Source organism: Oncorhynchus masou, chromosome 1, assembly GCF_036934945.1.
Source record: "Oncorhynchus masou masou isolate Uvic2021 chromosome 1, UVic_Omas_1.1, whole genome shotgun sequence".
Taxonomy (NCBI): Eukaryota; Metazoa; Chordata; class Actinopteri; order Salmoniformes; family Salmonidae; genus Oncorhynchus; species Oncorhynchus masou.
Genome location: NC_088212.1, coordinates 27740126 through 27765454, shown reverse-complemented (window position 1 = coordinate 27765454; position 25329 = coordinate 27740126). Strand labels below are relative to the sequence as shown.

Below are 25329 nucleotides of genomic sequence, written 5' to 3'. Positions count from 1 at the left end.
AGAAATTAGCGTAGCCGGCGCTACCCAAAACGCAGAAATAAAATATAAAACATTCATTACCTTTGACGAGCTTCTTTGTTGGCAGTCCTATATGTCCCATTTTTTTTGATTGGTCCATATATACCCAAAATGTCCATTTATGAACACCGAGAAATCCATGGAAAAAGTCACATTTCCGAATGCGACGTCATTTTATAAAATTCATAAAGTTGCCTATAAACTTTGACAACACTTCAACCTACTTCTGTAATCCAAGTTTAGGTATTAGTAAACGTTAATAAACAATCAAATTGATCACGGAGAAATCTGTATTCAATAGCTAGAAGTTTTCAAAATTAAGTCCATTTCTTCACAGACATTTATTTCAATTGCGCACCTGAAGACAGGATGTGCCATTGACTAATATGACCAAGGATAAAGGGCCCTGGTAATCACAACACTGGTGACATTGTGTGGAAGCTGTAGGAATCGCAAGCACAGTTCCATCATTTATGGCAAGCCATAGACAATACAAAGACTGGCGGATGGATTTTTTCTTTGACGATTTTGTGATCAGGTTTTCTTGCGATTTTGACAACGGAACTCGTTCTGTTATAGTCAGACACCATTGAACCAATTCTAGAAACTTCAGTGTTTTCTATGCACACATACTAATCATATGCATATACTATATTCCTGGCATGAGTAGCAGGACATTGAAATGTTGCGCGATTTTTAACAGAATGTTGATAAAAGTAGCTCGATCTCCAACTTATCTTCCAGATGTGATCATCTTGTTTATGGTAGATCCTGCCAAATAAAAACATGGTGCATGCCAGACCCAGCTGAGTATTATTTAGTTTAGCAGGTCAAAAGGGAAATTGCAAGGAATAAGAGTAGTCCCGTGATCAGCAAGAATATCATACAATTACATGTCACTCCAACCACTAATCAACATTGTGGCCCGCTGTTGCCTAATTCCAGCTCCTGGTTTGTGGAGCCTTCTGCTCTTGTAATTAAAGCTCTCTTTCCTACAGTGCTGAGGCTTCCCCGGCCGAATGCTGCCAGCATGCCAAAGTGCTGGAGGACACACAGTTCCTGGATGGTTACAAGACTCTGGGCTTCCAGGAGAGCATCTATGGGGAGTTCCTGGGCCGCGTGCGGGAGAATCCCCGGCTGGTGGCCTCCTGCCTGGTGGCTGGGGAGAGGCTGAACCAGGAGCACACACAGGGGGTCATTTACACTGTCTTCACCTCACTCTATGGCAACTGTATCATGCAGGAGGATGAGAACTACCTGTTGCAGGTGAGCAGCCCAGACCTCTTCTGATTTATACACTTACACTATAAACATACTGTTCACACGCAGCCAATAGCCAGTTGCACTCTCAAAGTCCAAGCAGCCACATGTTACTATTACAGATCCCCGTAGGTAGTGTGATCAGGCAGTTAGTTTCTAACCTCTGCACTGTTAAAACTGATGGTAACAGTGCTGCTGTTTCTATAAATTCCAGGTCCTGCGATACTTGGTGGAGTTTGAGCTGAAGGAGAGCGACAACCCTCGGCGGCTGCTGCGGCGAGGAACGTGTGCCTTCAGCATCCTCTTCAAGCTCTTCTCTGAGGGGCTGTACTCCGCCAAGCTCTTCCTCACCGCCACCCTCCATGAGCCCATCATGCAGCTGCTGGTGGAGGATGAGGACCACCTGGAGACGGACCCCTCCAAGGTGACAGAGCGCTTCACGCCGGCGCAGCAGGAGCGCCTGTTTGGGGAGAAGGGCTCGGAGGGCTACAGGCAGAAGGTGGCGGCTGCTGTGGAGGCCAATGAGGCCAAGCTGGTGACCCTGGTCAACAAGTTCATCGGCTACCTGAAGCAGAACACCTACTGCTTCCCCCACAACCTGCGCTGGATTGTGTCTCAGATGTACAAGACTCTGTCGTGTGTGGAGAGGCTGGAGGTGGGCGAGGTGCGGACCATGTGCACGGACCTGCTGCTCACCTGCTTCATCTGCCCAGCCATAGTCAACCCTGAGCAGTACGGCATCATCTCAGACGCCCCGATCAACGAGGTGGCTCGCTTCAACCTCATGCAGGTCAGTGGAGGAGCCAGCAGACTCATACATCCACACTAGTCTTATATTGACAGCTTAGAGTACAAATCTTGTTTTAACTGTTAAATAACAAGACAAAATATTGTTACCTTTGTATGTATTCTAATCATTATCTTTGTCCTCTAGGTAGGGCAGCTTCTTCAACAGTTGGCAATGGCTGACGGTGATGGAGACCCCAGGAGGAAAAACAGTTTGGCCAAGTTCGATAAGGTAATATCCTCAAACACAAGCTTTAATTACATTCTGAATACTTGTTTTGCTTCTTGCCTTATTATTGAAGTTGACTGTCTGGTTGTGTCACCTCAGAGCTGCGTATCTGCCTTCCTGGATGTGGTAATCGGAGGGAGAGCTGTGGAGACGCCGCCCATGTCCTCCATGAACCTACTTGAAGGCCTCAGCAGGACTGTGGCGTACATGACACACAGTCAGCTGCTCTGCCTGGTACGCTGCTGAAGCCCAGAGTCTGACTGTTATATAGTTAGCCTAGCCTAAGAATTGTATACCCCCATGTTTTATACAGGCAACAGTAGAGATTCCTATGTTACAGAAAATTTACATGACATGCCCAAACTTGTCAGAGCAGAAAGAGACATTTCACACAGGTTGTTGAGAGTGCTCTTATGTTTTAAGGACTGGTATTAGGGTTACAAATTCTGGTAACTATTCCAAAAGTCAGAGGTTTTCCAGAAATCCTGTTTGTGAAATTCCAGGAATCAGGAGGGAATAACCAGGAACCCTAACTGGGAATTACCATACTCAAGTATTCACAATCGTCTCACATATTCCTGGAGTTACAGGAACCTTTCCTTATAACAGTGCAATAATCAACAATTACTCTAGCTGTATTCTGCACATTATCCTGTCTCAAGCGCCACTTTTAGTTTAATTGTAAAGCAGAGCCCTGTACTTATCACCTGTGGCATAAGTTCTCCAGCTTAGCTATTCATGCATTATTAAAAAAACATCATAATTAGGTTCCACATAGAGACGAGGATGTGAGAGTATTAAATGAAGTAAATCAATCGTATGGTGTTCAGGTGGACTTTGTACGGAGTGTGATGGCAGGGGACTACCTCCGGGAGGAGGAGCACATACTCCTGGAGACCCTAATGGCCAACGTGCCCCAGTCCCGCACAGTGAAGAGCAACAGTCTGGAGCTCACCCCCTCCAACACCCCCCAGCTTTCCCCAACCACCACCCCTGCCAACAAGAAGAACAGGAACTTAGGTACCTACCTCAGCTATTGTTACTGTACATGTGCAGCCACTGGCTCTCTGACAGATAGAATTACATACTGCTTAATGATGTACGGTGTTCATCTCCAGTACTTGTCATTCCCATTATAGGATGTCTTTTCAATAGTGTATTTTGCTGTAACTGATGGCACCAGTTGGAGAGTTCAGTTTGAATCTTCACTGAAACCAGCCCTGCTGTATTTATGTACAAACTATAGGTTGTTTCATTCATGGTAATAAATAACCAGGTTGCTAGAGTTGTAATGGCTGCCTTAGAAAGCCCCTGTTATGTAGGAAGCTAATGAGGTTCCCGGACTGTTCTACAGGTAATTAGCAGCTTCTAGATTGGAGCTCAATTCCAGAAATGACAACCAATTAAATGACCAAATATAAATGAACCCTTTTTAATTGGTATAGATGAAGAAATGTATACCTTCCTCCATTAGAAATACATTCATTAAATGTGAGGGCACAACATGGTCTGCCATGAAATAAGTCGCTTCAAGCTGCCCTAAAATATGAACCTTTTAGTCAGATTTTAAACTGTTTTATACTGTTGCTACTAAATATTTGCCCAGTATACTCTTTCACCCTCAACCTTCTTCCTTCCTCCTTTGCTGCCTATGAACGATCAGGACAACAGTTAGCAACGTCCTGGGATTCCACAACCACCACCCTGTCTGCACACATTCCATTAGTTACCCCTTTTGGTGGGTAGCCTGGCAGCCCTTTGAGGCTGACTAGAACTAAATTGTGTTTGTACCACTGCCAGTCATGTACCACTGCCAGTCATAAACATACAGTAACAGCCATGCTTTTAGCCATGTAGCTGCAGTCCCACTGCTTCACCACCAGATAGCGCTAGATGTGCTCTTGTCCATGTTGTTTTGACCATGCCTGCTTCGCCCTGTGCTTTTGTCTTGTTAACATCGTTTATACCCGGTTGTTTGCTGAATGTTTTCAGACACATGCTTTTGGCGAAAGAGATATTAAAGTTGCTGATGTTGGGATCGTGCATCCCTCTGTTTGAAGGTCTTGCACCATAACAATTCTGTTTACATCTGGCCGTTCCTTGGACACTGTTAACAAACCTCCAAACGAGCTTCAATGCCATACAACACTCCTTCCGTGGCCTCCAACTGCTCTTAAATGCTAGTAAAACTAAACGCATGCTCTTCAACCGATTGCTGCCCGCACCTGCTCACACGCCTAGCATCTTAGAATATGTGGACAACTACAAATACCTAGGTGTCTGGTTAGACTGTAAACGATCCTTCCAGACTCAAATCAAGCATCTCCAATCCAAAATTAAATCTAGAATCAGCTTCCTATTTTGCAGACAAAGCCTCCTTCACTCATACTGCCAAACATACCCTCGTAAAACTGACAGGCCCCCAGCACTTTACTCAGCAAATTGGATGCAGTCTAACACAGTGCCATCGGTTTTGTCACCAAAGCCCCATATAATACCCACCACTGCGACCTGTATGCTCTCGTTAACTGTACCTCGCTACATATTCGTAGCCAAACCCACTGGCTTCAGGTCATCTATAATTCTTTGCTAGGTAAAGCCCCGCCTTATTTCAGCTCACTGGTCAACATAGCAACACCCACCCGTAGCACGCGCTCCAGCAGGTATATTTCACTGGTCATCCCCAAAGCCAACACTTACTTTGGCTGCCTTTCCTTCCAGTTCTCTGCTGCCAATGACTTTAATTGCAAAAATCACTGAAGCTGGAAACTTATCTCCCCCTCTAACTGTAAGCATCAGCTGTCAGAACAGCTTACCGATCACTGCGCCTGTACACAGCACTTCTGTAAATAGCACACCCAACTACCTCATCCCCATATTGTTATTTTTTGTTATTGCTCTTTTGCACTCCAGTATCTCTACTTGCACATCTATCACTTCAGTGTTAATGCTACATTGTAATTATTTCCCCACTATGGCCTATTTATTGCCTTACCTCCCTAACCTTACTACATTTGCACACACTGTACATATATTTTTTTATTGTGTTATTGACTGTACGTTTGTTTATCCCATGTGTTGTTTTTGTTGCACTGTTTTGCTTTATCCTGGCCAGGTCACATTTGTAAATGAGAACTTGTTCTCAACTGGCCTACCTGGTTAAGTAAAGATGAAATAAAATAAATAAAAAATCACACAGAGCGCAATGTAGGAACAGATTGTCATCCTGTAGAAGTCCATCAGGTCGGTCATTAGAATGGTATGCATGCCATGTGCAGATTGTGATGAGTGTGACTGCTTCATTGTGTTTGGCATGCACTTATGATTTGTGAACCTGATTGGATGCAGTCATTGACCTGTATTACACTGCACGGGTTATACAGCACAGGTTATCTAAGCAGGGCCTAGCAAAATATTCAGTCTCTATTAGGAGAGATTCATTGATTTAATGATTGAATGTGAGATTTCATTAGTCCAGTATTTCTGTTCACTGCAATACTTCTTTCACAATGCAAAACTGAACGGTTGGGAGCAACTTACAGCTAATCTAACAAGCAAAGCAGTCTGTATGTAGTTGTGTGTAGGTAGGTGAGTCTGTACGTTCGGTTGTTGTATAGATAGTATATTGCCTACTTTTTGCTTTTGTTATAATTGAAACCGTTCCCAGTCTTTTGCGCACTCTGAATTTCTGTTAATGAGTGAATATTAGAGTAACTCCTTGTCCCCTGCTAACCCTGAATATCTTATTTAGTTAGCCTCATCCCGTCTGTCTTCCTGCTCCCCCAGCAGCCTCCCGCAGTCGCAGCCGTACTGAGCTGGCCCAGCAGGGGGAAGCAGAGGCCAGCTCCATGGAATCCCTGCAGGAGGTGATGCCAGAAGAGGTGCTGGTGATCTCACTCGGAAGCAGCCCGCAGACCATCCCCGGCATGATGTCAGAGAATGAGGTAACTAAGGAGCCTGGATCATGGATCATTAGGGAGATGTGCTGTAATTCAGTTAAACACAATCGTGGAAATCAAAGATCAGTTACTTTTATATATACTTTTATGTAACAGATGTATTTGTCATTATTGGAAGCCCATATCAAGAGCCAGGGTGGCAGTAACCAGTGCTGTTCTCTCTCAGGTGTTGACCGTGCAGCAGACTGATGGAGCACAAGGGTACACTCCTGCAGACGACACCAAGCACCATTGCAAACCAGACAAAACCCTGCGTTTCTCCCTCTGTAGTGACAACCTGGAGGGTATCTCAGAGGGTCAGTGTGCTAACAGCCCACATGCCTTGCTAACTCAGTAGTTACTACAGCAACACAACTGAATGTGTTCAATGTTTGACCATGGAATTGAGTTTATAATATATGTTATTACAGTGTATATTTTGTAAACCACAGTAACTGTTAATGTACCACAAAAATAGGATTCAGAAGAGAACTTTTTTAATCTGATGCATTGTAGTTAGATGTCACAATGTAATTGTTTTCTTTGCACAGGTCCGTCCAACCGGTCTAACTCTGTGTCGTCTCTGGACCTGGAGGGAGAGTCTGTGTCAGAGCTGGGAGCTGGGCCATCAGGGAGCAATGGGGTGGAGGCTCTACAACTGCTGGAGCATGAACATGGTGTGTTGTGAGAAATCATCAGCTACACTACCGGTCAAAAGTTGTAGAAACCCTACTCATTCCAGTTTATTTATTTGTTTTGCTTTGGCTTATGGTAGAGAAATGAACATTCAATTATCTGGCAACAGCTTGGGTGGACATTCCTGCAGTCAGCATGCCAATTGCACTCTCCCTCAACTTGAAAGAAATCTGTGGCATTGTTGTGACAAAATTACACATTTTAGAGTGGCCTTTTATTGTCCCCAGCACAAGGTGCACCTGTCTAATGATCATGCTGTTTAATCAGTTTCTTGATATGCCACACCAGTCAGGTGAATGGATTATCTTGGCCAAAGAGAAATGCTCACTAACATGAATGTGAACAAATTTGAGAGAGATAAGCTTTTTGTGTGTGTGGAACATTTCTGGGATCTTTTATTTTCAGTTAATGAAACATGGAACCAACACTTCACATGTTGCATTTATATTTTTGTTCAGTGTTGTAAGGACCTCTGTCTATCTGCAAAAAAAGAAAAGTCCCCATTTCAGGACCCTCTAAAAGATAATTTGTAAAAATCCAAATAACTTCACAGATCTTCATTGTAAAGGGGTTAAACACTGTTTGCCATGTTTGTTCAATGAACCATAAATAATTAATGAACATGCACCTGTGGAACGGTCGTTAAGACACTAACAGCTTACAGACAGTATGCATATAGGTTCACAGTTATGAAAACTTAGGACACCAAAGAGGCCTTTCTACTGACTCTGAAAAACACCAAAAGAAATATGCCCAGAGTCCCTGCTCATCTACGTAAATGTGTCTTTGGCGTGCTGCAAGGAGGCATGAGGACTGCAGATGTGGCCAGGGCAATAAATTGCAATGTCCTTACTGTGAGACGCCTAAGACAGCGCTACAAGGAGACAGGATTGACAGTTGATCGTCCTTGCAGTGGCAGGCCACGTGTAACACCACCTGCACAGGATCGGCACATCCGAACATCACACCTGTGGGACAGGTACAGAATGGCAACAACAACTGCCCGAGTTACACCAGGAACACACACTACCTCCATCAATGCTCAGACTCTCTGCAATAGGCTGAGAGAGGCTGGACTGAGGGCTTGTAGGTCAGTTGAAAGGCAGGTCCTCACCAGACATCACCGGCAACAACGTCGCCTATGGGCACAACCCCACTGTCGCTGGACTAGACAGGACAGGCAAAAAGTGCTCTTCACTGATGAGTCGCGGTTTTGTCTCACCAGGGGTGATGGTCGGATTCGTGTTTATTGTCGAAGGAATGAGCGTTACACCGATGCCTGTACTCTGGAGCGGGATCGATTTGGAGGTGGAGGGTCCGTCATGGTCTGGGGCGGTGTGTTACAGCATCATCGGACTGAGCTTGTTGTCATTGAACAGCGTTGAGATTGCCTGCGTTACAGGGAAGACATCTTCCTGCAGGCTCATCCTGACATGACCCTCCATCATGACAATGCCACCAGCCATACTGCTCGTTCTGTGCGATTTCCTGCAAGACGGGAATGCCAGTGTTCTGCCATGGCCAGCGATGAGCCCGGCTCTCAATTCCATTGAGCACGTCTGGGACCTGTTGGATTGTTGGGTGAGGGCTAGGGCCATTCCCCCCCCCCCCAGAAATGTCCGGGAACTTGCATGTGCCTTGGTGGAAGAGTGGGGTAATATCTCACAGCAAGAACTGGCAAATCTGGTGCAGTCCATGAGGAGGAGTTGCACTGCAGTACTTAATGCAGCTGGTGGCCACACCAGACACTGACTGTTACTTTTGATTTTGAACCCCCCCCCTTTTGTTCAGGGACACATTATTATTCAATTTCTGTTAGTCACAAGTCACATATGGAACGTGTTCAGTTTGTCTGCTGTTGAATCTTCTTTCCCATGTTAAGTTTACTGAAAATAAACACAGTTGACAGTGAGAGGACGTTTCTTTTTTTTGTATACGTTTATATATACACACACACACATAAATATACCCCCCCCCCCAGAGGTCCTTACTACAACTGCACTTGAAGAAACGTTCAAAGTTCTTGAAATTTTCCACATTGACTGATCTTCATGTCTTAAAGTAGTAATAGACTGTCGTTTCTCTTTGCTTATTTGAGCTGTTTCCCCTCCACCCCCCACCTTGTCACAACACAACTGATTGGCTCAAATGCATGAAGAAGGAAAGAAGTTCCTCGTGAAGCTGGTTGAGAGTGTGCCAAGGTTGCAAAGCTGTCATCATGGCAAAGGGTGGCTATTTTGAAGAATATAAAATCTATTTTGATTGGAGACTTTTTTTTTTTTTTTTTTAATTATTTTGATGTACAGCGTAGAAAATAGTAAAAATAAAGAAGAACCCTTGAATGAGTAGGTGTTCTAAAACTTTTGACTGGTAGTGTATATCAATGTCAGGGATTGTTAAATTGAGCTGTGATAACTTTGTCTATTTTTAACCCCCAGCCACCACTCAGGACAACCTGGATGACAAACTGAGGAAGTTTGAGATACGAGACATGATGGGCCTGACGGATGACCGGGATATCTCTGAGACTGTGAGTGAGACCTGGAGCACAGACGTGCTGGGCAGCGACTTTGACCCCAACATGGACGAAGATAGACTGCAGGAAATAGCTGGTAAGACATACAGTACCAGTCAAAAGTTTGTACACCGACTCATTCTAGGGTTTTTATTATTTACTGCTTTCTACATTGTAGAATAATAATGAAGACATCAAAACTATGAAATAACACTTATGGAATCATGTAGTAAACAAAGTTTTAAACAAATCTAAATCTATTTTGTATTTGAGATTCTTCAAAGTAGCCACCCTTTGCCTTGATGACAGCTTTGCACACTCTTGGTATTCTATCAACCAGGTTCACCTGGAATGCTTTTCCAACAGTCTTGAAGGAGTTCCAACATATGCCATGTGTGTTTTATTTATATATATATATTTTATTTATTGTTCAGTGTAGTAAGGACCTCCCTGTTAGTGAGCGTTTCTCTTTGGCCAAGATAATCCATTCACCTGACTGGTGTGGCATATCAAAAAACGGATTAAACAGCATGATCATTACACAGGTGCCCATTGTGCTGGGGAAATAAGGCCACTTTGAAATGTGCAGTTTTGTCACACAACACAGTGCCACAGATGTTTTGAGGGAGCGTCCAATTGGAATGCTAACTGCAGGAATGTCCACAACTTATTTCCAGAGAATTTAACTTAAATTTCTCTACCATGAGCTACCTCAAATGTCATTTTAGAGAATTTGGCAGTACATCCAACCGGCCTCACAACAGGCTACGGACAACAAACGCAATTGCATTTTATCGGAGGCAATTTGAAAGGGAAAGTGAGGATACCTAGTCAGTTGTACAACTGAATGCCTTCAACTGAAATGTGTCTTCCACATTTAACTCAACCCCTCTGAATCAGAGAGGTGTGGGGGGCTGCCTTAATTGACATCCACGTCTTTGGCGCCCGAGGAACAGTGGGTTAACTGCCTTGCTCAGGGGCAGGACGACAGATTTTTACCTTGTCGGGGATTCGATCCACCAACCTTACGGTTACTGGCCTAACGCTCTAACCACCAGGCTACCGTGATGAGATCCTGAGGCCCATTGTTAGGCCCATTTTGTTTTAAAGGTATCTGGGACCAATAAATGCAAATCTGTATTCCCAGTCATGTGAAATCCATAGATTAGGGCCTAATGAATTTATTTCAATTGACTGAGCTTCTCATATGAACTGTAGCTCAGTAAAATCTTTGACATTGTTGCATATTTATGTTAAGTGAATGTAGCACAATACTGTTGTGGTGTATGTTGGATAACGGCATGTTATGGTTTCTTGTTCTTGATTGAGGTCACTCTCTTGAATGCCCTTTTTAAGTTTAGCTATGGGTAGATGGTTATATGTGGGTAGAAAATGGGCACTCCGGGCTGAATCCCAACTTGAGATCCTTGTGCATAACTATAATGTTTCCATTGAAGCATCGATGCATGATTTCAATCAAAGTATGAGTTCATGTGTGCAGCTCATTATCATTATCTGCTATTCATCTAGCTTGTATTTCTAACTTTTTTTTTTTTTAATAGTTCCACTCAATATAGCCTATGGTCACATTTATTCTGGAGTATCCCATTTTATTTAGCTAATTCTTTAAAGTAAGGACTACCTTTTAATGTTCTCTAATGGCGTCCGCATACATCCCAGCCGAAAACAGTTCGGTAGAATTCGTGCAAATATTATGATGACATTTTGTGACGTTTTGGACTTTGGAGTTTTTTGGGGGGGGTTGGTTGTGCACACCAAAACATTTCTGGAGGCAAGCTGATGGTCGAAGTCTACGCCCCTTCATCGGTGATTGGTCAACAGTAGAGGTTCTTAAATAAAGTCTTGTCATTCAATGAGAGACGACATGTTTTCATGCACATTTTTTTTCGTTGAACAATAATGCACTGAACATCTTAGTTAGATGTAAAATCACGCAAATAAGATTTATTCGGCAGAAATGTCAATGACATTTCTTGATTAGTTCTGACTATTTTGGAGAGTGGCTACGGCGTCTCAATGGCCAAACAGTACTATTGCTGCTTTTTTTCTTGTTTTCAAGAGAAGGTCTTTTTAAGGGAGTTTGTGAGCACACTTGTTCGGTTCGCCAAGTTCAGCTTGGCACCAGCTGAACTGAAGCATGCTGACGCCTTAAGACATCAGAATTTTTCATTTTATTCCATGCAAAGCGCTTTCTCTCGCTCATATATTCACTCAGTCTCTGCAGTCTTATTGACCTTGGTTCCTTCTCATTTGCATCCACCATTTTTCATTGCTCGGAATATGGCGTTGGGGGACTTTTCCATCATTAAGTGAATTTACAACGGTTTCCTTATGTGTTTTCTCCAAGGGATTGGGTTATGAGATGCACATTAAATATCCATTAATACCTCATTATCCCACTGATAAGATTACCATGATAATGAGGCAGACATTCTAATTGTTTCACTTCTTGTTGTGCCACTCATTTAATCATCCACCTGAAAGACAAGTGCTCTGTGCCTCTACCTTGAAGACTGTAAACATGGACAGCAGGGTAGAGCTCTCCTGCCGCAAGGAAGGGTCCTGCCCCCGCCCTGCAGACTGTTGCCTGGGCGCTGTCACGCACGTGCGCCTGTGTGTGTGCTGTGAAGTGGAAACATGGAGTACCTGGGAGTGTGGGTACCACGGGTCGACTCATGATCCGCACCCCGGCCACCATACTCCCACTCACACCTGCTAGCTCTTTCCCCTCCTCCGCATTCTTCCGCCTTGTTAACCTGCCGCAGCATCCCAAATGGAAATGGAGGGACGTCGTGTGGAGGACTTTGTGGGAGGGTGGGTGAGAGGTAATTTGGTTGTGAGTAATGCCCGGCTTAATCAACAGCTCAAAGTCATGGCTCAGGGGGTGGCGGTGGGGTGAGATATTACCATTAACCTTTGACCTTTGGCACAGGTGTGTGTGTGTGTGTGTGTGTGTGTGTGTGCGTGCGCACACCTTTGGGCCCAGCATGAAATGCCCGTGACCCTAGGCTTTCTCTCTCTGTCTGTCTGTGCGTGTGTTCTCAGGGGCGGCTGTAGAGAACATGCTGGGCAGCCTGCTGTGTCTACCAGGCTCTGGTTCAGTGCTGCTAGACCCATATGGATCCACCATCTCCGAGACCACCAGCGAGGCCTGGAGTGTGGAGGTCCTGCCCAGCGACTCAGGTGGGTTCAGTGTGGAGAAGGGGATTATAGGGGCTGAATGCTGTCTCCTGTCTATTTCACAACTTTCTACACATTTTCCATGAGTTTCTATGTATATTCATTTTCTTGTCTTCCTCCATGCACTGCATCTGCATTAGTCACTCCAGTAGGTGTGTGCACGGTATGAATGAATCTCTGTGTGTGGGCGGACATGCCAGGTGTGGTGTCCCCCAGTTCCAAATCAAGGAAGTGGGTGCAATCTGTCATGTTTGTGTGCACTAGCCTGTCTATCAGGGCACATCTGCCTGTGACAGTACAAGGCAGCTCTGGGCTTCCCCAGAGGAACCTCCAGGTGTGTTTGCACCTGTAGTGAAGGAACAGTCATGAGGAAATGTGCAACGAGTGCTGTTATCTGCTGGTGACATCCTCTCACAAATCTGTAAGGCTTTGCAACCCTCTTCGGACCATGTTCTATGTATGGACATGTGCTGAGCAGTTCCAGCACAGTGTGAATGTGGTCCCATTGCAGCAGTTACAAACCATACCTTATGATGAACAGCAGGAATCATATCAATCTTGCACTGTCTGTTATTTAGTTAAAAACAAGGTTAAACCTTGTTAGATTACGTAAATCCCCTAGAAAGTCAGTGTTTCATGAATATCAATTGAGTGCTAATAAAAGCATAACTAGGGTTTCTTGGGAAAGCCCGGACTCTGTTAATTGAAGTGCACCATTGCAATATGTGCAGTGTTAAATTGACATGCATGGGTGTCTTGATTGCTTTTTGTTCCGTTTGCTGCCCCTGTTCTCCTCTGTAATAGGGCTATCTGATGCTCACCTGGAGTTGAGCGCTTGTTTCATGGCTAGGCAGCAGAAAACTGCACTCCAAAGAGCACTTCACTAGCACATTATTACTAATGAGCATGCAAATGACTACGGCTGTTACTATGGAGCCTCTGGGTTAAGCTGAACAGCTCCATTGCGCAGCCACAAAATGGGCTGGACTTTCTGTTTTTCTCTGTCAGTTGTAAATGGTTTGTTTTCTTTCGTGTATATGAGCTTTTCTTCGCTTTTACTTTGTCCTCCCAGAGAAGGGAGAGCAAACATACAGCAAGGTGTACATTGGCATTCATAGGCCTATTTTAGGCTGCCTACTGTATGCAAGAACAAACCACAATGACTATAACAGGATGTGACTGCTGTGTGTGTGTGTGTGTGTGTGTACCTCCCCATAATCCCCTCCAGAAGCCCCAGACCTGAAGCAGGAGGAGCGTTTACAGGAGCTAGAGAGCTGCTCCGGGGTGGGCAGCACCTCCGATGACACAGAGGTCAGAGAGGTCAGCTCTCGGCCCAGCACCCCAGGGCTCAGCGTCGTCTCAGGTACCCTGCGTCTATGTCACTAATTGAAGCTGTGCGGTTACACCATATACACCAGGTTTCATTACATATAAAACACATAGTGGGAAATCAAGTAAAAGCAACCTAACCGGTCAGTTACATAGAATACATGCAGGCTAGTTTAAAACCACGTTGGGAGTTGTCTGTGTTGGTTGGAAAACCGTCAAATAATGCTAAATAGTCAGGACAATCAGGTTGGTGTGAGTTTGGCAAGGGCACAGAGGTTAACCCTGGCACTCTGTACTGGTAGCTCAGGTGAACAAGCCGCGCTGACATGTTTGGCGTAGCATCCCAGATTAAGAGGACTGGGCTAGTGCCCATGGCTGAGCCCCTATAGGAACATGTCCTAGAGGGGCTGGGCCGATGGATAGGCTCTGTCTATCACTCTTGCTGCTGCTATTTGTGTCACCATCCCACCCATGGGATCTCCCGCTACCATATTTAGAGGTCCCAGTGGGATTGTTCGGCATATCCTCTCAATACAGTGTGTATGGTGTCATGTTGCTACCTTTCAAATGTCACACATTCAATTCCTCAGAATAGGAGCTAGTCAGCAAAACCAAGTCTTCCACCAAATGTAAACATCTCCTGGATGACAGACTTTTGAACAGACATTTTTTCTTATGCAGCGACATCAGAAGACATCCCCAACAAGACAGAGGACCTGCGGTCAGAGTGCAGCTCGGACTTTGGGGGGAAGGACTCTGTGACCAGTCCAGATGGGGAGGAGTCATCCCACGGTAGGAGAGCGGGAAGAGTCACCTCAACCCTGGCCTGGCTGTGCCATCACTACACTGTCATCAGCAAGACCTATCAATCCCTGTCTGCTCTACAGCTGAGCTGCCACGACCTCTCCACTACACTAGAATGCTGCTGACCCTGTTGGAGTCTTTCTGCTATGTCTTCATATAAGATGTTTAGACTATTTCTCAAATACAAAGTGTAGGTACATGATGATGACTTTCTTTCTTTTTATAATACGAAGCACAGAATAGCCCATGCGTTTTTCATTGACAAGACCAATTATAGCAGAAAGTGGCTCTCTGTTTAGTGTATTTTTTTTTTACCTTTAGTTAACTAGGCAAGTCAGTTAAGAACAAATTCTTATTTTCAATGACGGCCTAGGAACAGTGGGTTAACTGCCTGTTCAGGGGCAGAACTGACAGATTTGTACCTTGTCAGCTCGGAGATTTGAACTTGCAACCTTTCGGTTACTAGTCCAACACTCTAACCACTAGGCTACCCTGCCGCCCCATGAATGTCATTCATAATTCTCTATTTCCCCTCTTGTTGTTTCAGGAGCACATCACAGTTTGGCCTCTCCTCCCTCTCAGGCTGACTCCTTACTGGCCATGTTTGATCCCCTCTCTTCCGGCGAAGGTAATTTCTGCTTCCACTATGCTCTGGGGTCTTTGCTGTGTCGAGTGTCCAATCAAACCCGGAAATGAGCATCATTAAGTCGTGTCTAATGGCATGGGCTCACAGAACAGCTTGAGCTCTGAGAAATGAACCAAAGAGTCCCGCCCCAATTACTGGACAAAACATTAGTGCAATAAAAATGTCTACTGCGTGGGAATGTCATTTCAATTAGCTAATTTGGTGTATAATATTTCCATTGTGGTTTGCTCTTTGTTCTCTCTGCGCTTGGTAAAGTGTGGCCCTGTCTTGCTCAGTGTTGTTGTGAGTGGAGGAGGAGATGGCTGGAGAGGGAGGGGAGCTGTGGCAGGGCTGTGTGTCTGTGGCAAGGTGAAGGGATGACAGGTTGAGAGACCTCACCCCAGGCACTTTGGCACAGTCCCCTTGTCCCACTGTGCTCATGGCACCAGGCTGCCATTGGAAGCTTTTCAGGAGAGACAATCTACCCTTGGAACAGGTGGCCTACCCACACCTAGGGCTTGTCTCCCACCAACCTCTCTCTAGCACTGTCCCTTACTTTCTAATTGTATTGCTGTTCTTTTGTTTCTGGACAATCTGGGTAATAGAGAGAGTGTGATACACCCCTATGTATAAAGCTGTATAACCAAACTACTAAGCCATGTTTTCCCCCACCACAGATTCCTCCACTGGTACCATCGTGAGGCCCAAGGTGCACTACGCCAGACCCCTTCATCCTCCGCCTGACCCTCCCATCCCAGAGACCTGTGCCCTGGGCCAGGAGCCCCGCTACTCCCTGTTCACGCCCCACTGCCTGGCCCAAGCCGAGCTGGAGCACACCAAGCAGCGCCACTCCTACACAGACAGGCTGGTACGCAGCCGCAGCTCTGACATTGTGTGCCCAGGCCGCCGACCCACCAGCGACCCGGGCCTGAACCGCAGGGCTGCAGCCGAGGAGCGGGACCATGCCGGGGCCTTCTTTATGGGGCCGTTCTCGTCTCCTAGCAAGGACTCCCTGAAAGGGGAGGTGAGAGCTGCTGGTCATCGCTGCCAGTGTCGCGCGTTAGTCCTGTATGCTGCTCTCCAAGCCTAGTTTTAGACCTGCTGCTCTATAGCAATAGTCTAAGTTTGAACTGTACTGCAAGCCTTTCTTTCCTGTCCTACTGTATAGCATGTCACTACGGATTCTAAAACATACTTGAATGTCTGTTTTCCCAAAGGTTGAGGAGAGAAAGGACAGTGATGAGGAAAAGTCTGATCGCAACAGACCGTGGTGGAAGAAACGCTTTCAGTCAGCCATTCCCAAAGGTAAAGAGTCACTTCAACTACTCTCTTTCCCCTCCATCACTGTGTCATTTTAGCATGCTGTCTGTTGCAAAAAATGCTTTTAGTGGGTTGAAAATTGTAACAATTCGTTAGAGAATTGCATGGTTCCTATGTATCGTACATTATTTTCACTCTTTCACGATCTTCTCTTAATCACATCTGTTCCAGAAAATGGAGTGTTTCAGACCTGTACTGTTTGTGATGTGAGAAAGGGAGTGATGATGCGTGATCTCTCCACTTCAAATACTGTTTGTTGTTACACCAGACATGTCTTATCCTCACGTCTCACTTGCGCTAGATTTATTTTTAGTTTGTGAAACTAATCATTAATGTGAGGGGCTTGAGCAGGTGTAGATTGTGCGGCGGTACCCCTCCAAGCAGTCCTGTCATCCCCAGCCTAATGGTCATTACATAGACCTCGCTGTCATCACCGCGGATAGATTACACATCTCTTGTTGCAGTTAAACTCCAAAACCATCTCTCATGGAAGTGTCAGGGAAATAATGGGGCTGTGCCTACAAGAGATGACTGCTTATTACTCTTAGATAATGATGTTCCTTTAGTGAACATTGAAGTTGTATTAATAAAGCCAGATCTGCAAAGAGAAGTGTAAACCTGTGAAGTCCACATAAAGGCCCTTCTGTTGGCCTTGCTGCTGCTGTGCTGTGAATACCATGGTGATGTGTAGCCCCTCACACAGAGTGGCAGCCAGGCAGACTGAGTGTGTGAAAGGCCAACCTTGTCTGTTGTGTTCCTCACACAGTGCTGTATTGGACGGCTGAGAGTGAAGTCCCAGGTAACACGTCCCGACACTGTAACTGTCACCATTGAGCTAGCGGCTCTGAAGTCAGTGCCTGAGTTCTGTAGGTCATGAGGCTTGTAGACGTGGCCCTTTGTGATAAAGCTGTGATGTGACATGGTGCCACCCGAGTTGATGTCTCTGGCTCAGCATTCATGCATTTGTTTTGGTTGTCTCCATTTTTCTTTTTGCACTGTACTGTTTGCGATACAACATTGTGAGCCAATGTTATTGGAGCGTACAGAATGACAACCCATTTAGTCTAATCATTGCTAGTCCTCTTCACATTCTTTCCCTTTAAATATCAGTCCTGTAGGATACGTCTGTTATCTGGACACATCCTGTTTGTCTAGTTGACACGTTATTAGGATGAGCCTCACCTGCTTATTTGTACAAATATATACACTTACTGTATATATTGATATTTTATCATGTGTATATATCTATGATCTTATTTCTCCATTGCGGTCTGGCAGTCGCATTATTTCAGCCTTGTTGGTTTTATTTACCACTCTTTTCCTTTGCTATTTTCATGCAGTAAAAATATGGATAAATCTCCTTTGTTTTGTTCAGTGATATGATGCTATACTACGGTATGCATCTCTCCTCTGCATTGTTATTCAGAAAATACCTTGTATAAACACATGCTGTCATGAAACACTGCAGTGTGAAGTGAGTCATGATGGGACTGTGGTCCAGAGATGGTGAGAGGAGAGCGTAGCTGCACTTCTCCGAGCTCACTCATTATGCCCTCTCCGCAGCTCCGATAGCAGCCTTACGGAAAAGGGACAAGCAGGAGAAAGACAATATGGGCCATGAACGTGTCCCACAAGGTCTGTCCTGATTTACTGTCATTGCACTCATATGGCTGAATCACAGGGAAAGGAATTGGGCATGTTTCCCATGGTGGGTTTAATCCAAATGTGCCTGTGGTGTCTCCTGTGTGTGTCAGACGACCCTCTGTCCAGGAACTCCCAGGCCCAGGCAGCAGAAGACATCCTTGACAAGTACAGGAACATCAAGAGGACCAGTCCCAGTGAAGGAGCCACTGCTGCAGCCTACGACGCCACAGGTCAGTGTCTTTCTCGCTCAAGTACACCCACTCACACACACGTTACATCAATTTGAGTGTGTGAATGTGTTGTACACAGAGTTGTGTGGAGAGGAGTGTGTGCACAACTCCCCCAGAGACGAAGCTCTGCAGAACATGTCCACAGACGACCTGCCAGACTCAGCCAGCCAGACAGCCCAGCAACACGATTCCAACAAGTTCTCATTCAGGTCAGCCAACGCTCATCAACTCACAGGAATCACACAGCTAGGATTTTAATAATAGTAATAATAGGATCTTTGTTTATGCATCAGATTTCATGTGATGCTTAATTAGCCAGAAGTGCTTCAGAGGCAAAAGACAGAGTGATAAGACTGTCAAACCAAATCTACATTTGGCTATTTTTTTTTTACTCATATTTTGCAGTGATGCAAAGAAGAAGTTGAGGCTGGCCTTGTGTTCAGCAGAGTCTGTGGCCTTCCCTCTCATGGCTCCTGCCACCACACGCAATGGGCTGCCTGACCACACAGACTTTGAAGGTACCAGACGAGCTACTGTAAAAAATCACTGAATCTGTTTTGCACATTCTATCATCACTGTTCATATTATATCTGACCACATTCATTCCTGTAAGTAAGCCATCCCACTACACGTTTACCATCAGGGCACGGCCACACACAATAGAAAGTGAAATCCTTTGAAATGATTACATTTGAAATCCATAAGAGACAAGCTCTGTAGTCATCAGTCACATCCACATGTCAGGGGGGAGCAGGGAAGGCTGATCTGATTACAGCAGTAGCCCTTCTCCCACTGATGGGCCTGCGTATCTGACCCACCGCCATCTCCCTCCCGTCTCCTTCCCAGACAACGAGATCGTGTGCTTCCTGAAGGTCCAGCTGGCGGAGGCCATCAACCTGCAGGATAAGAACCAGATGGCCCAGATCCAGGAGACCACGCGCTGCGTCAGCCGCTTCGACGCACGCACCTGCAAGAAGCTGCTGGCTGCCATTGCTGAGGATTACAGGTAACTATGGAGGAAGACCGACATGCTGCCGAAGGACCAGCACTGCACATTCACCTCTTCTACTGCAAGGACGTAGTTCTGTGGCATAGTTGGTTGTGTTGTTTTGTTTGAAATACCTGTGTGTGTCGATTTGAAAGGATAAAAGAAACATTTTGGTAGACTATCAATGAATGTTGAGTGTACTGTCTTATTTCACTGGTATTATCTCAGATCAACATCATTTTGTCACTGAACACAACTGTTAATAAGCATAATCCATAATGCCTGTGTGTGTCCGTTGTACCCTCCGGTAGGAAGCGGGCACCCTACATAGCGTATCTGACGCGGTGTCGGCAGGGTCTGCAGACATCCCATTCCCACCTGGAGAGGCTGCTGCAGAGGGTGCTGAGGGACAAGGAGGTAGCTAACCGCTACTTCACCACAGTCTGTGTTCGCCTCCTACTGGAACACATGGAGGCGAAGTCCCTGGACTTCATCAAAGGTCTTTTCCGCTTATTACGGACACAATCACTTTGATATTGTAACCTTTAATCTACTCATGTTGTCTATGCTAGTTGATTATCTGCTGAATGGCCATAGAGTGGAATTCAAAATACAGACACTAATATTCAACCTAACCACCTGCACCAAACTGCAATGCGTCAATCGGTAACCTCTCTAAAAAGACTATCTCAGGTTCCTCCCCCAGCCTTCCAGGGGTGCATAGTGCTCAGTGTGTCTGTCTCTGCCCCCCCCAGCCTTCCAGGGGTGCATAGTGCTCAGTGTGTCTGTCTCTGCCCCCCCCCCAGCCTTCCAGGGGTGCATAGTGCTCAGTGTGTCTGTCTCTGCCCCCCCCCCAGCCTTCCAGGGGTGCATAGTGCTCAGTGTGTCTGTCTCTGTCCCCCCCAGCCTTCCAGGGGTGCATAGTGCTCAGTGTGTCTGTCTCTGCCCCCCCCAGCCTTCCAGGGGTGCACAGCGTCAGACGACAAGACGGCGGCGGTGGAGGACTTCCTGCGCTACCTGTACGGGGCCATGGCCCATGATGCCATCTGGCAGTACGCCAGCGAGGATCAGCTGCAGGATGCCCAGATGGCCATCGAGCGCAGCGTCATGAACCGCATCTTCAAGCTGGCCTTCTACCCCAACCAGGACGGTGACATCCTAAGAGACCAGTGAGTAACGGTGACCGCCACCTCACCTCCGTCACACAGCCCCAGCCTCGGTGTGGCTGCAAACCCTGACGCTATCAAATGACCCAGAATCCTCTCCACCTCCTCTGATGCTACTGTAGCAGCAGTATCTTTGACATATTTGAGTAACCAATACCTGTAGTGCTATATTATGTGTTCATCTTAGGCTACTGTAGCTATTGCTCTCTACATCCATGTTTCCCCCTCTAGGCTTCTTCAGGAACACATAGCACGTCTCTCAAAAGTGGTGACAGCGAATCACAAAGCTCTTCAAATCCCAGAGGTAATGCCCCACATATTTGTATCCCCCAACTGTCCGTCAAAGTCTGAGATGTTTAGTTTTGTGTTGATGTTTTGGAGCTCTTACAGATTTGTCATGCTGAATGCTTTTTCCTGTGTGGCTCCAGGTGTATGCGAGGGAGGCTCCCTGGCCGTCTGCCCAGTCAGAGATCCGGACCATCAGTGCCTACAAGACCCCTCGGGACAAAGTGCAATGTATTTTACGCATGTGTTCCACCATCATGAATCTCCTGAGTCTGGCCAACGAGGACTCTGTCCCCGGAGCTGACGATTTTGTCCCTGTGCTCGTCTTTGTCCTGATAAAGGTGAGCATCCATCGCAAACTGATATAAAGATACTCTTGAGATGTTTACAACAACATATTCACTTTAGATAATGAAAATTGATACCTCATTAAACCATATCTTTAATTTCACAAACATGGTTATTAAAATGATAGGCTTTGCTAGATGTATGACCCTCATCTCCCTAAAATGCAGAGGTAAAACTGAATCCTTAGCAGAACTTCTGACAATTCCTTCTCACCTAGACAACTGCTTGGTAAATGTGTAGTAGCATAAAGATCTTGCTGTATGATAACTTGTATGGACATATTTACATACTGCATGTTGTATACATAGAGGACGTGTGGCTCTCTCCGTGGTTAATGTGAGCCCCCTCCCTCCAGGCAAACCCGCCTTGCCTGCTGTCCACTATTCAGTACATCAATAATTTCTACGCCAGCCGGCTGAGTGGGGAGGAGTGCTATTGGTGGATGCAGTTCACCGCGGCAGTGGAATTCATTAAGACCATCGACGATCGCAAGTGAAGCAGAACGAACAGCCACCTGTATGGGCAGACCGTGGTGAAGGAGACTGGACTGGGAGACTTCCCAACCAACTGCTCCCTTTCTCTCTGCTCCCCACAGCCTCCAGGACCACACCCTGTCTGCTGTCTGCTTGTATAGCTGTACATAGTCAGAGACTGAGAGGTATATATGATTATTAAGCTGGCAAAATCCAGTTTTTACAGTAGATTAAAAGGCCTTGGAAAAATGGCAGATGTTAACTTTGAACTTAAACTAATTAGATGTTTTTTCCTTTCATCTCTTGGGTATTCTTAGTCATGGTGAGGTGTGGGGGTCTATATCTAAAGTGTTCTATCTTAAGTTATGATTCTGATGTTAAATTGACTGATAAAGCTTCTAATCAGATGAAAGGGAACCATGTTTCCTCGAGATGATCTCAGATAAATTTAGTGGAAGGGTAGGTGATGGAAGTTCTTCCTTGTTAAATTGTACAATCTTTCCCCTGAAATACTTAGGCTCTTCAGATGCATTGTATCCTGGGGAATCACAACTCAATAGATACTGAGTATTCGTGACTCAATACATTATAAGATCAATCCAATATACTAATGCTAATGTTTCTATTTTTAACGCTACCACATTGATAATAGGGTAACTTTTTTTCATCAAATGAAGTCATTTCAGTTCATCCTTTCCTAAATACTTATTTTTATGTGGCAATTTTGACACAAGGGCCCACATATTTATATATGAAATAAAATGTATGTATTTATTTCATTCTATTTAATGCTTTTAAACAAAAAACAAAAAACAAAAAAATCTACAGTGTTAGGACAAGCAGTGTTGTCCTTGGACTGAAAAGCCCCCAGGATGAGATATCAGTTGCACTGCTTATTTGGAAATACTGAAAATGAGTGCCTTGAGGGGTGTTTTGTGTAAGTCTATTCATTTTCTATATATTCTTGAGTATGAGGGTTCTGTTCTTTATTTTCCATAAACGATTGGCATTACTCTCCCACCCCATTATCACCAATGAGCCCCACAGCCTCTTTTAAAGAAACCTCTGTCCAACCTCTATGCTGGGAGTGACCTCTGAGGAGGACAGGCAGTGTGTGGAACACCGCTGGTTGTTTCAGTTCATTCCCTTTGCACTCATTTCCTTCCCATTACCATTATGCCCTTGAATATCCAAGATTCTACCTCAGTTAGAACCAATGAACCTGCAATTTATTTTTGGGCACCAGTCTTTAACATTGGTTGGATAGAAAGAATAATGGAACAGGTATTCACTGTTCAAGGGGCTTCTATAGCATCTTCCCCTGCTACAATGAAGCATACTAGTATGTAATATTTTTATTTTAGGCGGGTCAAAGTCACCTTTAGTATTCAAGGTAGTAAAGCATTTCCAAGCTAATAAAGTTAGGTATTTCTGTAGTTGAATGCATGTATGTTTCAGCGTAGAGCAGACAGGCTAGTGATTGGATTAGCTCTACCTCACATGATCAAGAAAGGGACTTTTCACGCGTATGCTCGCGTGGATTATTTTATTTATTATACAATTTTAGAGCGCAGGGATATTCCAGTCATAATTTTCTTCCACTTACAGGCACGTTGCTCCTCTGCCTGTTCTGTGTCAGGGGCTCCCGAGTGTCACAGTGGTCTAAAGCACTGCATCTCAGTGCTAGAGGTGTCACTACAGACCCTGGTCCAATTCCAGGCTGTATCACATCCGGCCATGATTGGAAGTCCCATAGGGCGGCGCACAATTGGCCTAGCGTTGTTAGGGTGTGGCCGGGGTGGGCCGGCATTGTAAATAAGAATTTGTTCTTAACTGACGTGCCTAGTTAAATAAAGGTTAAAACAAGAAGGGGGAAAAAACTGTTTCAAAATCACTTGCAGCCAAAGTCATCAAAACTCAAACTTCTGTTTTCATTGCACTGTTTGTGCGCTTAGTATTGTGCCAAGTGTTTTGTCTTATTTGATGTGTTAAATGACTGCTTTCATATCACATGAATAGACAGCACAACAGAACAAACAATCAGAACACTGACATGTTACTGACCGCTGGAAAAAGGCTGTGATGGGTGAGAGGTTGGTCTGTTAAACGACTGCATCTGCTCTGTCTCCTCTTGCACTGTCTTATAGGATGGTCTTCTTACTGTAGCTACAGTACTACACGAGCAGTAAGTCCTTGCTGGTAAAAAAATCTCTATAAATACTTATATTTTCCAACTCAGGCCAGGTATGAAAGGGTTGAGAAGAATGAGGCTTGGTTTTCTTTTGAGTCTGTGACCCTGATGTCATTTATTTTTTAAAAGTTCAGAGCTAAATTACTCTGAGTTTTTGTACGGGGTTAGCGACGCTTGAGCCCTACATTCTACAAGCAGAACATTTTACATGTTTTCTACTTCCCTGCTCTTTAGTAATGAGTTGCACTCATTTGAACTAATTCCTCTGACATTAAAATACTCTAATTGAGGTGATTATATGGGTAGTTTAGCTAGGCCTTACTGTTTGTCATAAGGACACACATTTATAAGCTATCTCTAAAGGTGGGATATGTTTGTTTTCTCCCCATTCCCGGACTTCTCTTCCTGGTTTTTGAGTGTGTGTGTACAGCATCTACCATTTTAAATACACCTCTGCTAAATAGATGATACTGTTGTCTAACCTGTTTGAAAACACACCATGTACTATGTCACGAAATGCAGATGGACTGTATCTATAAGTGTTTGTGGTGTCACTTTAGAGGTACTGTACAGTACAGACCAAATGTGAAACAATCTGGACCTGAATAGTGTTTCAATGTTCCCTTATACATATCAGTGACTCTTTTGAATAGCTAAAAAAAAACTACAACCAGCCTTCGTGTCTGACCTGAGTGATACTGTTCATACACAGTGACAGAATACCTCTTATTGTGAAGTTCAAGTACACATCCTAACATTGAGAAGTCTGTACTATAGCCTGATTTAGCATTGATTGTATGCAAACAAGTAGACCGTTGGTGGATGAAGAGACACTTGCCTATGAAATCTGGTCTTCAAAGCTTTACAATCCTCCCTGTGCTCTGGTCCCTGTACAGAGTAGGCAGAATAATACATTTGACATTTGTAAGCTTGCACAATTATGACATATGCAGAGGGGTAGGCGATCTGTCTTTAATGTGATTAATGTATTATATAATTCTTAAACTATTAAACAGTCATTTTTCTGTTACTCAGTATCCTGTTATTTGTTTGCATGCAAGTATAATGTGTGATGGCTCTCTAATGGAGGGATGTTGTAGTCTCATTGTTTTGTTTCATATTCTGTGGCTTTGTAATTCAGATTTAGCTTCAGAGAAGTTCTGACATTCAGGCTGCACAATGAATGGTACATGTTGACCGTATTTTTGCATGGAACATAATTGTTGGAGAGGGCAACAGAGCAAGATCATCTTATCTCGGCAGCGCCACATATAGCAACGTCT

The 25329-nt window shown here is 44.9% G+C and overlaps 1 protein-coding gene across 4 annotated transcripts in view; it reads left to right on the top strand.

The window, feature by feature from the left end:
• The window catches only part of gapvd1 (GTPase activating protein and VPS9 domains 1), a 31214-nt gene extending 6138 nt beyond the window's left edge, over positions 1–25076 (top strand). Inside the window, exons 3-28 of one of the 4 annotated variants that reach the window (XM_064967124.1) lie at positions 1017–1284; positions 1493–2068; positions 2213–2296; positions 2393–2527; positions 3124–3313; positions 3957–4031; positions 6083–6237; positions 6419–6548; positions 6783–6908; positions 9366–9539; positions 12509–12646; positions 13872–14006; positions 14654–14764; positions 15324–15404; positions 16079–16269; positions 16619–16706; positions 18285–18356; positions 18476–18595; positions 18675–18804; positions 19001–19113; positions 19442–19601; positions 19895–20082; positions 20539–20752; positions 20981–21053; positions 21178–21375; positions 21738–25076. In XM_064967124.1, coding sequence (XP_064823196.1) covers positions 1017–1284; positions 1493–2068; positions 2213–2296; positions 2393–2527; positions 3124–3313; positions 3957–4031; positions 6083–6237; positions 6419–6548; positions 6783–6908; positions 9366–9539; positions 12509–12646; positions 13872–14006; positions 14654–14764; positions 15324–15404; positions 16079–16269; positions 16619–16706; positions 18285–18356; positions 18476–18595; positions 18675–18804; positions 19001–19113; positions 19442–19601; positions 19895–20082; positions 20539–20752; positions 20981–21053; positions 21178–21375; positions 21738–21878 — 4066 coding nt within the window. In that variant the 3' untranslated portion in view covers positions 21879–25076. Of the gene's footprint in view, positions 1–1016; positions 1285–1492; positions 2069–2212; positions 2297–2392; positions 2528–3123; positions 3314–3956; positions 4032–6079; positions 6238–6418; positions 6549–6782; positions 6909–9365; positions 9540–12508; positions 12647–13871; positions 14007–14653; positions 14765–15323; positions 15405–16078; positions 16426–16618; positions 16707–18284; positions 18357–18475; positions 18596–18674; positions 18805–19000; positions 19114–19441; positions 19602–19894; positions 20083–20538; positions 20753–20980; positions 21054–21177; positions 21376–21737 lie in introns of all 4 variants that reach the window. The other 3 variants (XM_064967120.1, XM_064967123.1, XM_064967121.1) reach the window with 3 other exon arrangements.
• The last annotated feature ends 253 nt before the right edge of the window (positions 25077–25329 follow it).